Source organism: Lycorma delicatula, chromosome 9, assembly GCF_047948215.1.
Source record: "Lycorma delicatula isolate Av1 chromosome 9, ASM4794821v1, whole genome shotgun sequence".
Lineage (NCBI taxonomy): Eukaryota > Metazoa > Arthropoda > Insecta > Hemiptera > Fulgoridae > Lycorma > Lycorma delicatula.
In genome coordinates this window covers 18,012,294-18,026,900 of record NC_134463.1, presented here as the reverse complement: position 1 = coordinate 18,026,900, position 14,607 = coordinate 18,012,294, and the positions used below count along the sequence as shown (strand labels likewise).

The following is a 14,607-nucleotide window of genomic DNA, read 5'->3' as shown; positions in this document are numbered from 1 at the left end:
AAAAGAGACTCATCGAAAGTCAGTGTCTGGTTAGAACTGCACAAAAATGGTATCATTACAGTTTTTTTTTTTTTTTTCATGGAGCCCACAGTGACAGGATACACAGTGCTAGGACAGGGGATAGGAATACCTTGACATGCTTGAGAGCTTTGTTCTTCCTCAGATTCCTACAGATTTCAATTTCCAACATGATGTTGCTTCACCACACTTTCATCAAGATGTTACCATGTTCTTGAACAACACTTTTCCCAGATGTTGGATCGGACGAGGAGGTCCAACTGCATGGCCACCTAGATCTCCAGATGTACTACTCATTTGGGCTTTTTTGCTTGGGGATTTATTAGAAATTGTGTGTGCCAAAGAAAAGTTTGAGATTTAGAAGATTTAAAACAGAGAACTGTGGAAGCTGTTGTACTAATAATGCTGCAGATGTTCCTAAACATCTGGCAAGAGTTGTATCATCTAGATATCTGTTGAGCTGCAAAAGGTACAAAGATTGAACTTGACTAATATACATTAAAACTTGATGGGTTGCTGTGCTTATTAAAAAAAAATTATATTAACTGGTTCTCATAATATAGCTGTTACTTTGGATACCTTTAACCCGGATACCTGGTATTATTTTTACAAATGAAATGCATTAATAGTTTAAATTGTGTTTAATTTTAACACGATATATTTTTAGTTAGATAGTTATGCTTTTAGAAAAGCTAGTATGATTTTAGACTCATAAAATTTATTTAACAATTGTTTTCTAGCTGATGGTCGCGTATTAACAAATTTACATCACAGTAATGAGGAACCAACTCCAGTTGATGGTTTTCAAGAGCCTGGTAGCTTTCGTCAAGATATTATTTATGATGCTGATATGGCTCAGATTGAAGCATTGATTAATCGCTCATCTACTTGCAGACAGAGACTTACGTATGAATGTAAACAGTCACGATTATTTAATTCTCCATGTGAGTATTATTTTATTATTACGTACTGATTGAATTAGTCAACTAAATTATTCTCAGTAGTTTCCATGACATCCTTAAGTAAGGATGTCATAGTCACTCGGTGTTTCCTCTTTGAATACCTTTCATCTTATTTACTGTAGATTCCCTAACAAAGGTGACAACAATCCAAGAGCCATAATGATCTACATAAAATTTGGGCACTCTCCTATCTTTAAAAAAATAGGAAATTCGTTTTTAGTAAAAAAATTCATCGATAAGATGTTAAACAATAGAATAAACGTTATTGTGTATGTTGTAACAATAAAAATCCTTTTAGTAAGCACTAATGTGGAATCAAATGCAATATGAAATGTAATGGTTTTGTTTACTCATTTATTTAAACCATTGCAACAGGTTGATGTCCAGTACTAATTACTATTTTTTGTGGTGGTCCACACATTTTTTCTCTCTGTGTGTGTGTGTGTGTGTGTTGCATGCGCGCGTCTATTTATGTATCAGATACTATATTTACTTTGTTCATTTTTTAAACAGCAAATGCAGATGAATTTAGGCCTTATTCATGGTGGGTCTCAAGACATAACCAAAAAATGGATTATTGGGCAGGAGCAATTCCAGGATCAAGGAAGTGTGAATGTGGAGTTATGGGACAGTGTATAGATAATACAAAATGGTGCAACTGTGATGCAGGTATTAAAATACATTTGTCTAATATTCATGACTAACTTTTGTAACATATTTTCTTTAAAGTATATTTTTAATATGTAATATATGTATATGTATATATATTATCCTTGGTAATATATTTGCAAGCATATGTTTTTTATTAATAAAAAAAATATATAAAAAAGATAACACTGTTGCCTTCCGTTGTAAACTTTGTTTTTGCTTAAATATATTTTAAAATCAAATGTATGAAATTAGACTTAACTTCTTTTTTTTAAATACAGTGTAGGCATCAGTTTTTTTTTGTATATAAAATAAATGAAAAATGTTGTTCTTATGTAACATTAATATTTGTTTATTGATTTATTGTCATTTTTGAGCACAATCAATACAATGAGAATATTTGCTTTTGTTGAAAATTTAATGACAATAAGGCTCACCTTTCCGGAATTATTTGATAATCCAGTAATTGGTTGGACATACATATTTTTTAAAGTACTCATATATACTCATTTTTTGAGTACATAGGAAAGATAAATTACTGTTTAATTATAAATTAAGTTAGTTAATTTTTCATTGTAATGCAATTTTTTTTTTTAGGTTTGGAAAGTTGGCTTGCTGATGGTGGGGATATAACAGAAAAAGAACATTTACCAGTTAAACAATTGAGATTTGGAGATACTGGTAATCATTTGGATGAAAAAGAAGGACGATATACTTTAGGTCCTTTACAGTGTGAAGGCGATGGTAAGTGAAATTGTTTGTTAAATAATGATTTTTCATGGGCAACTATTGTCACTTATTTATTGCCAAATTTAAGGAAACTTTAGTTTATGGTGAGTTAAATGTAATTTTCTAAATGTATTGGATATAAAGGTTTTTGGAATTTATTATTCTTTACTAGTAGGAAGCAGCAGTAATAGTAAAAAAGATTCATTTTGATATGTTACTGCAATTAGATTATTATAAACATTGAAAACTATATTGCATTTCTTTATATACTTTTATTATCAAAATTCTGATTACACACTTTTAAATATGTAAAACACCTTTTGTTTAAGAATGTTATTCGTCCTAGTTTTGTAGCTCTTATATTTATAGAAAAAAGTTAAAAATAAAATTTTAACTATATAATTTTTTTTTAATGTAAGGTATTTGAATTTGAAACTAGAAGGGTCTACATAGTTAAACATTATCAGAATTGAACAATTTATAAAATTATAAAAGGAATTTAGTATGTGGGTATGTGCTGAATGAATATCCTTTTCACATTTAATATAATATGGATATTACACTTAATATTGATGGGATGTTTTGCAATTCTAGTCAGAAAAGCTGAACCAGTTTTAATGAGATGCTTTAGTCTCATTAATATAATATTATTGATCTCTGTATACCTTATTTTAAATCTTCTTTTTTCAGATTTATTTAACAATGTTGTGACAATAAGAATAATAGATGCTACAATTAATTTACCAACATTTGATATGGGTCATAGTGGTGATATTTATTTTGAATTTAAAACAACGGTTGATAATGCTGTTATTTTACATTGCACTGGACCTACTGATTACATCAAATTATCAATAATAGGTATGTATTTGTATACTTTTTTAATACTTTTATTTTAAATGTTTATTGGATATTTTTATGTATTTTTGATGCTTCATGTACACAATATAATTGGGTGTATATTTTTTAAATGTTACTTTATTAATACATAATAGCTTTATTCTACTATTTATATACTAACACTGTGGACATTTCTTAAATAACATTCACTATTTTTTACTTAATTTGTATTTTATTTTAGGCAATATTTCTTTATAAACCTACGTAATCCTTCTGCTTCTCAATGACCCAGTTCCTTACATTTCATAAGATTTCTTATTCTGGTGAGGTCACCACTTTTGTTTAACCCTTGGATTATACCTAACAGGTGCTGAAAGAACGCTTTTTCAGGGAGGTAAAACACACCCTCATCTAGGTTCTTTTAACTAGGGCAAAAAATTTCAATTTTGATGGGTTTTGAACTAGACTGAATGGTACACACAGTAGTGATCTCTCACTTATACTTATCCAGCTAATTGGTCACAATCTTCCCAAATGGACATACTTTACCATCTTTACCTGTGAAGGAATGCATACTTTCCAGTATGGATATGTATTGTCCAAAAGGTGTGGTCCACCTTTGAATAAGAGAGGTCATTTGTGAATTTTTCTGCATTTTGCATGTAATTATAATAGTTATGATATGATTCTTTCGTGATTATAAGCTAAGGTCATTTGCTTGAATTTTTATCCAACTCATTAAAGTCTAATACAAGTTTCACATTTTGCTTATTTATTGATATTTAAGGGCTTCATGGTCTTAAATCATTGGTTGTGTTTACATGCTTTCATGAAAAGTAGCCCAAGTAGAGTTCTTCACATACTTCACTCAAAATACTGTAATTTCTGTGATGTTCGTAAAATCTCAGTTGATGTATGATCTTTGATATTCATTCATCACATCCTTGGTATCTGCAGACATCATTTATAACTGCTACAATTCAAAGTGGTATACACAGCTGGAAATAATGAACAGATATGCTGATTCCTCAAGTTTTCAATTGTAAGTGACTTCACTTTTCATTGGGATTGCATTACCCAATGTTGCCACGTTGTACATTATTCATGAAGTTTCCCCTCTCATTACTATGCAGTAATACTAAATTTTTTTGTGTACTATATGAATTTTATTTTTACATGTAATTTCTCATTTATAGGGGGTGATACACTACAGTTTACATATCAAGCTGGCAGTGGACCTCTTGGATTCAGTGTTGAATCTTCATCAAAGTTTGCTGATGATAGGTGGCATACCGTCTCTGTAGAACGAAATAGGTCAGTATATATATGAATTAATGTGTTTTAGTTCTAAGATTGTTGATAAAACATTTTACTTGCAGAAAGAATAAAGCATGTATATACTGTGTGTGTGTGTGTGTGTGTGTGTGTGTGTGTGTGTGTGTGTGTGTGTGTGTGTGTGTGTGTGTGTGTGTGTGTGTGTGTGTGTGTGTGTGTGTGTGTGTGTGTGTGTGTGTGTGTGTGTGTGTGTGTGTGTGTGTGTGTGTGTGTGTGTGTGTGTGTGTGTGTGTGTGTGTGTGTGTGTGTGTGTGTGTGTGTGTGTGTGTGTGTGTGTGTGTGTGTGTGTGTGTGTGTGTGTGTGTGTGTGTGCATGCATATTTTATTTATTTAATTTTTTTTTTAAATTCAAATAATTCATTAACATATTGACCACTGTTTTAATATAATTTAATATTAATTTTCAAGAATTGATTTTTGCAGGATCCCACATCTTCAGTTATTAAATTTTATAATTACTTTAAAATATATTTATTTGTTAATTTATCAAAATTGGTTTTTGACAAATTAACAAATAATAAATAAAATATTTTAATATAATTATAATAACAACTGAAGATGTAGGATCATGAAAATTGATTCTTGGAACTAAAATGGTAAGTTTAATTTATCTATTTACTGTTTTGTTGGTTTATAATTTTGTTTACTATCAAATTTTATTAGCACAGTAATCAATATGTCAATGAATTAATATCTACTATTTTATTGTAATTAATCTTTTTAAGATTCATATTATTCCTCTGTACTATTAAATTATGTTAAGATTTTACTAAACTTCTAGTATAGAATGTTGAGATAAGACATGTCTTACCTTAATTTTTCATGAAAGTACTTTCATAGGATCCTGCGTCCTCAGTTATGATTTAAATAATTCTGTTAATTCTTAATTAAAATTTAAAAATAAAAATACTAAAATAATGAAAATTGTGTATTAATTTACAGGAGTGCTGCTATCTGTTTCAGTTTTTGTAGGACCATTTCCCTCAAACACTGTTTGTTGGTTTATCAAATTTAAATTTTGTTTGTATTTATATTTATAATATTTTTCTAATACAGTAGTAGTAGTTTTCTAATACAGTCATATAGTGCGTTTGAGAAGTTGCTGACCACTACAGTTATGGAAGTGTAATGACAAAACTTTCTTATTTATTACTTTGTATTTTTATTTCATTATTTTATAGAAACAGATATTGCAATAACTGGAATAGTTTATAAAAAGTGTTGAAAATGACCTCCTCCAACATCATTACAACCTGCACATGTTTCAGTCTGTTTTAAAACACTTAAGCAGTGATATACTGGAATGTCTTGTACATATGCCATTATTGCTGTTTTTAGTATGTCAATCATGCATGGTCTGTTGTGATACACTGCTGTTTCACTGCCCCCTGTAGAAAGTAACCTGGGGAAGTCAGATCAGGTGATTGTGCAGGTAACAAACCTCTTGAAGTGATTCATTCACCAGACATTGACCTGTTAGCTGTGTGCGCTGTGGCACGAATTTGTTGGAATCATCTGTGATTGATTTTCACTTGTATTAACTGACTATTGAAGTTTGTTAAAACAGCACAATAATGATCACTTATTATATTATTAAAAAATATATTATTTTTGTGTATTTGTTATTTTATTTTTAGAAAAACTTGGACCCACAATGCCAGGTCTATTCACATTGACCCAGACTCCAATTTTTGCTCATTTAAATATTGTTTATGTAATTCTTGGAGGTTTTGTGAAATACACAATTTTGTGAATTAATATACCCTCCCAGATATTTTTGAGGATAGCTATGGAATTTTTGTCAATAAATGTTTACACCATTGACCAAATTGGGATGATTTGTTCAATGGGAGATTGCAGATTTGATCTAATTTAGATTTTTGGGATGATCTATAGGTTTCAGTTCTTTTCTTAACTTTATTACAGTTCTTTAGCTTTTTATACAGTAGCAAGTCTAATATCTCTTGCTGCTGAGCTAAGTTAAGCATTGATTTGGATGGACTTTCGGTCATAGCTTCCGAAATATCAAGCAACTTCTGTTTGTTTAGTTTAGGTGGTCTTCCATTCGGTCTGTGTCTTCAACAGAGCATGTTGCCCAAAAAGTTTTGATAAGAGTTCGAACTGCAGTACAATGAGGAGCAGGCATATTTGGAAACTTTTCAGAAAACTTGGGCATCACTACATCAGTATATTTATCACCTTCACAAATGACAAGTTCAATGAGAAAAATGCATTCCTCTACCAAAAGAACCATTATGTTTCTCACAACTGTTGATTCCGATAAATGAACAACACAAAACGAAACTAAGCATGTTCAGTCACAACTCAACAATTGATGTCTTGGTTTACTATTGAACAACGTCCAACAAACTCACAGGGCAAATAACCTAACGCTGAAAGAACAGAATGCACCACATAATTCTAAAACATATTGTACTGTGACTTTTCAAACACACTGTATATTTAATTTTATGTCATCTTTATTAATTTCTAATTTTGTGTTAATATTATAAATAGACACTATTTTATTTAATATTTAACAGAATTTAAAATACATAAGCATGCACACACAATTGATTCATGTTAAAAAGTTTGTTAGCTTATACATGAATGTTTTGGTCAAAGTAATTATAACTAATTACCTTAAAATTTTGTTTTGAATGTAATAAGGAATAATTTATACTTATAATACAGGTACTTACAGTATCTATTAAGTTACATGAAAAGAATTTACAAATTTTGTTATAAAAAATATTATTAATATGTACTCCAGTTTTCTGAATAATATGCTTTGTTAAATTTACATAGAATTTTACAAACTGATCTCTCCAAAAAATTGAATTAATATAGTACAAATGAAATTATTGGTTGTGATTGATTATGAAGGTTTAGCCAGGGCCAAAAATAATCTCACTTTATAGCGATATCATATGCACTTTTTAGGGACATTGGATATTACGGAATGATAACTTACAGTACATTTACAAACTTTTTTTTTTATTAAGCCGCTTAGTAGGTAAATGATATAAATGATTGAAAACCCATATAAAATTAAGTATTTTATAGTTGTCTGAAAATGATATACTGTTGTATCAGAAAGATCTTGGGAGACATATATTAAGCTTAAAAATAGTGAAAACATAAAAGAGTGAAGTATTCATTACATAGTTGATGAGCGACAGAGCCCCACTGGGTTGGTCTAGTGGTGAACGTGTCTTCCCAAATCAGCTGATTTGGAAGTCGAGAGTTCCAGCGTTCTAGTAAAGCCAGTTATTTTTAGACGGATTTGAATACTAGATCGTGGATATCGGTGTTCTTTGGTGGTTGGGTTTCAATTAGCCACACATTTCAGGAATGGTCGAACTGAGAATGTACAAGACTACATTTCATTTACACTCATACATATCATCCTCATTCATCCTCTGAAGAATTATCTAAACGGTAGTTAACGGAGGCTAAACAGGAAAAGAAAGAAAAGCTGATGAGCGATAGAGGGGGAAGTGTTGAGTGATATTAAGTGTAAGTCATGTAAAAGCGAAGGGAAAATATGTTGGTAGCTTAACAATGGGATCTCCACTGCACTTCTCCATCATGCTTGTCTTAGCAAAAATAGAAAAATATGACAGTAAATTTTATATGTAATTGATGCACATTCATTAACCTGCTTAATAGTAAAGAAGATTACTGTAAAATCTTTAAAAAAAAAATTACATTTGGTCATAAGTGTTCTCATCACTGACAAAATGCGGAAAGGTGAAATTAAATCAGGGCCTTGTGCTACCCAGTCAGTTATTTGAAAGATAATTATGACTTGGTCAAAATAAGTTGTACAATTTTTAGGTGTGAAGAGGATAACTGATGGTGATTTATAAAATCAAAATTTCACAAAAATGCAGCTTTCTTGAAAGTGGTCAGTTTGAAACAAAAATAAGTTTTGTTCTATTTGGGATTTCCTTGGATATGTTATACAGAACCCCATGTCTAGAAAGAAAGCAAATTTATCAGCTTGTCATTTTTGTTTTAGACCGATTTTGATAATTGTTTTTATTATATCTGTATAATAAGAACTCATATTAATTTAAATTCCCTTTGATCAATATTTCTAACACTAAAAATAAATAAAGGAATATTTTTGAGTAATATTTTGAAAATAATTTTGGTTTTCTTCAATGACCTTATCAACTGATAGCTATAAAAAACTGGATTCACCATTTTGTTTTGTTTTTTTAGCTGTTATGTCCTTCATGTTTCAAGTCATCTCTAAATTCAAATACAAAAATGTTTTTCCTTTTTTTTCCCCATATATTGTTTTCTAAACACAATTATATTTTAATATTAAGGCCTATACAATTAGCTTGTTTCTCTTAAAAGAAGTGAAAAAAATGTTTTCCTATTTTCTTTCAAAAACAATTTGTTGTTATAACAAATTTTTCTCTGTAATTATATTTCAGAACAATTTACTCATTTTTTTTATTTTGTACTTTTTCACCGTTATTTTATCTCTACCATATAATACTACATCCCAAACATGTAAAATTGCAAATAGTTTTCTTTGATTAATTTATATAAGCTTTTTAGCACAAGTTGGTTTCTAACTTTATTGAGTTCACTTTCATTTGTTATTCTACTTTGACCTTTGCTATGCAGCTTCATTAAATTTTATTAAATTGTGTAATTATTTATAACTATTAACATTTTATAGTTTTAAACCACAGATGATCCTTACTTTTCTTCTCTATCTTGATATTTTAATAATTTTTTGACTTGTCATTGTTTACTTTTATGTTTTATGAGGAGTAATGCTTGATTTATTTATTCTCTCCATCAGTGTTTCTTTTTCTTTTACCATTACTGCCCTGGTTATCCAAAAATGTAATTGTTTGTATCTTGTAAAGCTTATTATTCTTATTAAACCTTATTAAGAAGCTTATTAAAGCTATTAAGCTATTAAGAAGCCTATTATTAAAGCTTATTATATGTATTGCCTTTGTCTTATTCCTCTTTCTACCCTGATTTTTTTTTGTGTTTTTCATCTTTTATTTTAACTCGCATTATGTATCTCCTAAATATAGTTATGTTGTAGATTCTTTCTGCCTCCAAGGTATTCCAGTATTATCCAATATCCTTATAACTTATCCCAGCTCACTGTGTCAAAGGCCTGCTCCTAAACAACACAACAGACATACATTTCTTTGAGTAATTTGCAGAATTTATATTAATATTTTCATACAACTTACTAGTCATCCTTCTTTTCCTAAAGGTGAAATTTTAAAACTCTTTTATCTTTTATTTTTACTCGACCTCTAAAGTATAAGATAGGAGGTTTAAAATTTTTTATGCAATATTAAAATAATATTAAATATTATTTGTTTACGTAACATTAAATTTACAGATGGTGAAACATTTTTACAAAAGCTTAGCAGATTGTGGACATAAAACTTACTAATATTTTTAAACTCTTAAAAAATTAAATTTTGAGGTTAACAGATTTAAAACAGTTTTAAAACATTAAAAAAATTACTGTTTTTCAGTATATTTTAATATTACAACAAATAATTTTTCAAAAATGTTAAACTTTAAATATTTGAGATCATATCTATAATGAAGAAGTTGTAGATTTTGTTTTCAATTTAGTGTAATATAAACTATTTTGTGAGTATAATAGTATCAATTTAAAAAAGAAGTTTTAATGTCGGTATAGTTTAAACTTGTATTCTAACTTTATTTTTGTGTTATGTGACCTACCATGTGCATTTGGATCTTCATTTTGTTGTTTCTGCATTCATAGAGAACTTTTATAATGTATCCTCTATAATTTTGAAAATTTGACAATTTCTTTATTATTCCGTGAAATAATTGAATAAGTACATGGGGATAGTTAATGGTATAACTATTGAAATGATTAAATATTTTTATTTATTGTTTTTCATCTTGCAGAAAAGAAGCTCGTATTGTTGTGGATGGTGCACTTAAGGCAGAAGTTAGAGAACCACCAGGACCAGTTAGAGCTTTACATCTTACATCAGATTTAGTTATTGGTGAGTTGAATAATTTACTTTATGCAACATGGGACGTGTAATTTTGAATCTTTCATTGTAATCTGGATATATAATTTGAGTTTGTAGGATTATTGTGATGTCATAACATTTTGTTTCCTATTCAATGCGCCGGCATTGCTCAGATTGTTTCTTGGGTTTAAACGTTTTAAGTAATTGAAGCTGCATATTGTGAACTTTTTGCTTTCAATTTTGGCATCGTGATTGGTTACATCAGCTCATGCCATTAAGACATTGAAAATATTTAATGTTTAATGTATATTTAATGGGTTTAGTGTTAAGTAACCACAAACATCCTGATTCAGTTAAAGATATCAGAATACAAGAAATTATCATATTAAAAAAAAAAAATATTACAGAAGGGGTTTTTTTTGTTATTGTGTGTTTAGGGTTGAGCCTTATTCTGTTAGAGTCTTGTTACTCTTTGGAGAGAGTAATGACTCTAGATAACTTTTTTTTTGTTTAAGCTTAAGTAGAATTGAAATATTTATATTTAATGGGAGAGTTATTTTTATCGAACAGCTTTTAGCAAATTATGAAAAATAAAACTTTCTTTTAAAAGCTTTATATTTTATTAAACTGTTAATTAACATATATCAGCTACATCAAACATGAAGAATTATCCTTGTCACTTGATTTTGTTTCTATATATTATTGAATTGTCTAAATCCTAGTCATTGAATTTTTTATGCAAGTCATTTTTAACTGCTGTTCTATGCTGTATAATAATTATTAACAAAATATAAATGTGAATAAGTATTCTGTCAACAGGTTCTACAATTGACTACACTGATGGTTTTGTTGGATGTATCAGAGCTTTACTTCTTAATGGGCAGCCAATCAACTTGAGGAGCTATGCTGAGAGAGGACTGTATGGTAATGTGATTGAAAATACCATAATTTATTCTAATTCTAATTTTATTTATAAATATTATGTTGAATTACTGTTTGTGTAAAGTTTCAATTTCAAGTCATATTTTCTTCAGTGTATTGTTTTGCAATACATCACACTTCATATAAAACTGACTTGACTTTTAACACAAAAGTACTGGGTGAGTTCTTCTGCATTATCCACACCTTTGTTTGCTGTTTCAAAATTATTTTGTTCCCATCATATATATTTTGTCATTGTCCATCTAAAAATTATTGAATTAATCCTTGAGCCAGCTTGTAGATTTTCCTAATTCAGCAAAGCATTTTTAGCATATTTGTTGCATAACAAAAAAGTTTTTTAAAATAATTCTATTTTTAAGCCAATCTCATGTTTTATGTATAAAAATAACCGTCAAACTCAGAAGAATTTTTTGAAAATCTTACTTATTGCTTCCCGTTTGTATGATGGTTTGCCTTTGGAATATAAGTTTATTTTTAGCAATTTTGTTTTGCACTGCTATTACATAGTTTATAAATCTGTATTCAATCTTTTGGTAAAATGCAAAGCTTAATTGTCAATGAAAATTATATAATTTTTTATCAAGTTAATTTAAATTTTAATAAACTTGAAATAAAAATGCAACCTCATAGTTTTGTTTATTGTGTGAACTAAATTGTTGTATTAACCTGGACAAACGGTGAAACAACATTTCTACCTGGAAGTGTTGAGAAGATTGCATGAGATTCTGCGATGAAAATGCTTGGTAATGTTGGAGAATGATGATTTGATTTTTGTATTGCAACAATATTCCACACCCATACCCTGCCCTCTTCATGAAACAGTTTTTTTTCTTTTCAGAAAACATGATGACTGTTATCCCTCACTTTTCCTATTCACTGTTCTGTATGACTTGTAACCTTTTCTATTCACCTGTTCTGTGTGACCCTTGTTACCATATATGAAAAAACCCAAAGATTTTTTTCTTTATAGAGGAAATCAAAGATAAATAATCACTGCATGCTCTGGACATTGTTCTTAAAGAATTCCAAAAATGTTTCCAGTAATGGGAAAATCATAGGGACAAGTGAATTCAGTCACTTTGAAGAAGATTAATGTTTAGACAAATAAAAATTATTAAAACAATTTTTTTAACAATTCCAGTTATTTTTTTTTTTTTACATCCTCTCTTACTACTTTAATATCTTACAACATATTTACAAATCATTGTACATATAATATTACATTAATATTGTGAGAAAATAGTACATTATTTATTTTATATCATTGTTGATATTATTTTTAAAAACCTTTTTTTCATGTATGCAAAAAAAGTAGTAATTTAATTACCTACCAGTCAATCTAATAAAAAAATTAATGTTAATTTTATAACATAACTAGAAGCGTTTCCAAATCTTCTAGTTATGTTATAAAATAAAATAAATAATGAAAAATCTTCTAGGGTATACAAATATACCTTTGGATGCAATGTAATCCTTGTACTGAATAACATTTCCTAATCAGTCAGAGCACAGCCATGTGTTATTTAAAAAGGATCAGTGATTAACTGTAAAAAAAAATTAAATCTGACTTTTTAAAATTCAAAATATTTTAAAAAGTCAGATTTAATTTTTTTTTGTATACATTAATAATACCGTAAAATGAAAAAAAAAAAGTAAAGTCCCTGACAGACAGAAAACAAAAAAAAATTAATAAATACTTACCATGTGTTATAAATTATACCTTGTTTTAGATATATATGGAGTTACATTTAAATAAGAGTGAAAAAAGGAATTAAAATGTTGTTTTGAAAGATTTAATTTGACATTTCAGCTCATTCGATCACAACAAAATATTTATTTCTGAGTTCAAATTAATGAATCATATGCTATCACTAGTTTGGTTGTACCTTAAACTGGGTGAAAAATACTCTTATTTGATCAATATAAGTCTTTCAAAAAGAAATATTTAATAATTTTTTCAAAGTTTCTAAGCTTTATATGATTACTCATCTAAGATGTAAATTGCCTTAGAATGAAAAATACAAAGTGCTGACTTGTAAGCCACATTATTTATAGTAAAATCTTTTAAAAATTCTTGAAACTTTTTTAATTAATTTTATTTTTTGGTAGGTGTGGTTCCGGGTTGTATTGGCAAATGTGATAGTAATCCGTGTTTGAACAATGGAACATGCCATGAACGTTATGATGGATATTCGTGTGATTGCCGTTGGACTGCTTTTAAAGGACCAATCTGTGCTGATGGTATGTATATTTATGTGATTTTCTTTTTTTTATAGAATTAGATTCTTAAGTCTTTTTGTATCAAATAAAACAAGTTCTTAATAAAGTTGTATAAATATTCCATAAATGTAACAATATTCTTTTAATTTTTTTGCAAGATTTAATAAAATCAACTTTGCCTGCTGTCATGTAAAATTTTAATTGTTGATTAACAATTAAATATATATTCAATCAGTATTAGTTTCTTTTGATCCATTGGATTTTAATAGATAGATAAAAATCTACAAAATTAATTGAAAATATAAGATATAAGTAGGAAAATACTTGTTATATTAATAAACTGAAACACTTCAAGTACACGCTCCAAGTGACTTAGAAATAAACATGTTCAAAGTGTGTGACACATTAATTACATAAACTCTTGTACTCATGGTGAGTACATGCCATTCCAAACTCAAGTTCAAACAAGCGTGTTGATGGCCCGGTATTCGGTGAGCTCTGTTTAATACTGTTTTTGGTAATGCTAATATTGATAAAATTATATGTAATTATATTTTCTTGATTGGCAGTTATAAACATAAACATATTAAATAATATTAAGTAAATCATCTGTTACTGTAAACCTTTAATATATACATTTTTTAATATAATATATTTTTTTTACAGAGATTGGAGTTAATATGAGACCAAATTCAATGATTAAATATGATTTTATGGGAAGCTGGAGATCTACAATTCGAGAGAAAATCCGTGTTGGTTTTACAACCACTAATCCAAAAGGATTCCTTCTTGGATTATTTTCTAATATATCCAAAGAGTATATGACAATTATGGTATCAAACAGTGGTATGTATAATTACTTATTATAATGTAAATTGTAATTACATATTTTTTGTCAGTGTTTT

The 14,607-nt window shown here is 28.5% G+C and overlaps 1 protein-coding gene across 1 annotated transcript in view; it reads left to right on the top strand.

Annotated features, from left to right (window-relative positions):
• Nrx-IV (neurexin-4) overlaps positions 1–14,607 on the top strand; it is a 108,812-nt gene that overhangs the window by 79,144 nt on the left and 15,061 nt on the right. The window contains exons 13-21 of the mRNA XM_075375041.1: positions 759–962; positions 1,494–1,649; positions 2,226–2,372; positions 3,048–3,218; positions 4,394–4,511; positions 10,470–10,570; positions 11,360–11,464; positions 13,592–13,723; positions 14,369–14,548. Coding sequence (XP_075231156.1) covers positions 759–962; positions 1,494–1,649; positions 2,226–2,372; positions 3,048–3,218; positions 4,394–4,511; positions 10,470–10,570; positions 11,360–11,464; positions 13,592–13,723; positions 14,369–14,548 — 1,314 coding nt within the window. The remainder of the gene's footprint in view (positions 1–758; positions 963–1,493; positions 1,650–2,225; positions 2,373–3,047; positions 3,219–4,393; positions 4,512–10,469; positions 10,571–11,359; positions 11,465–13,591; positions 13,724–14,368; positions 14,549–14,607) is intronic.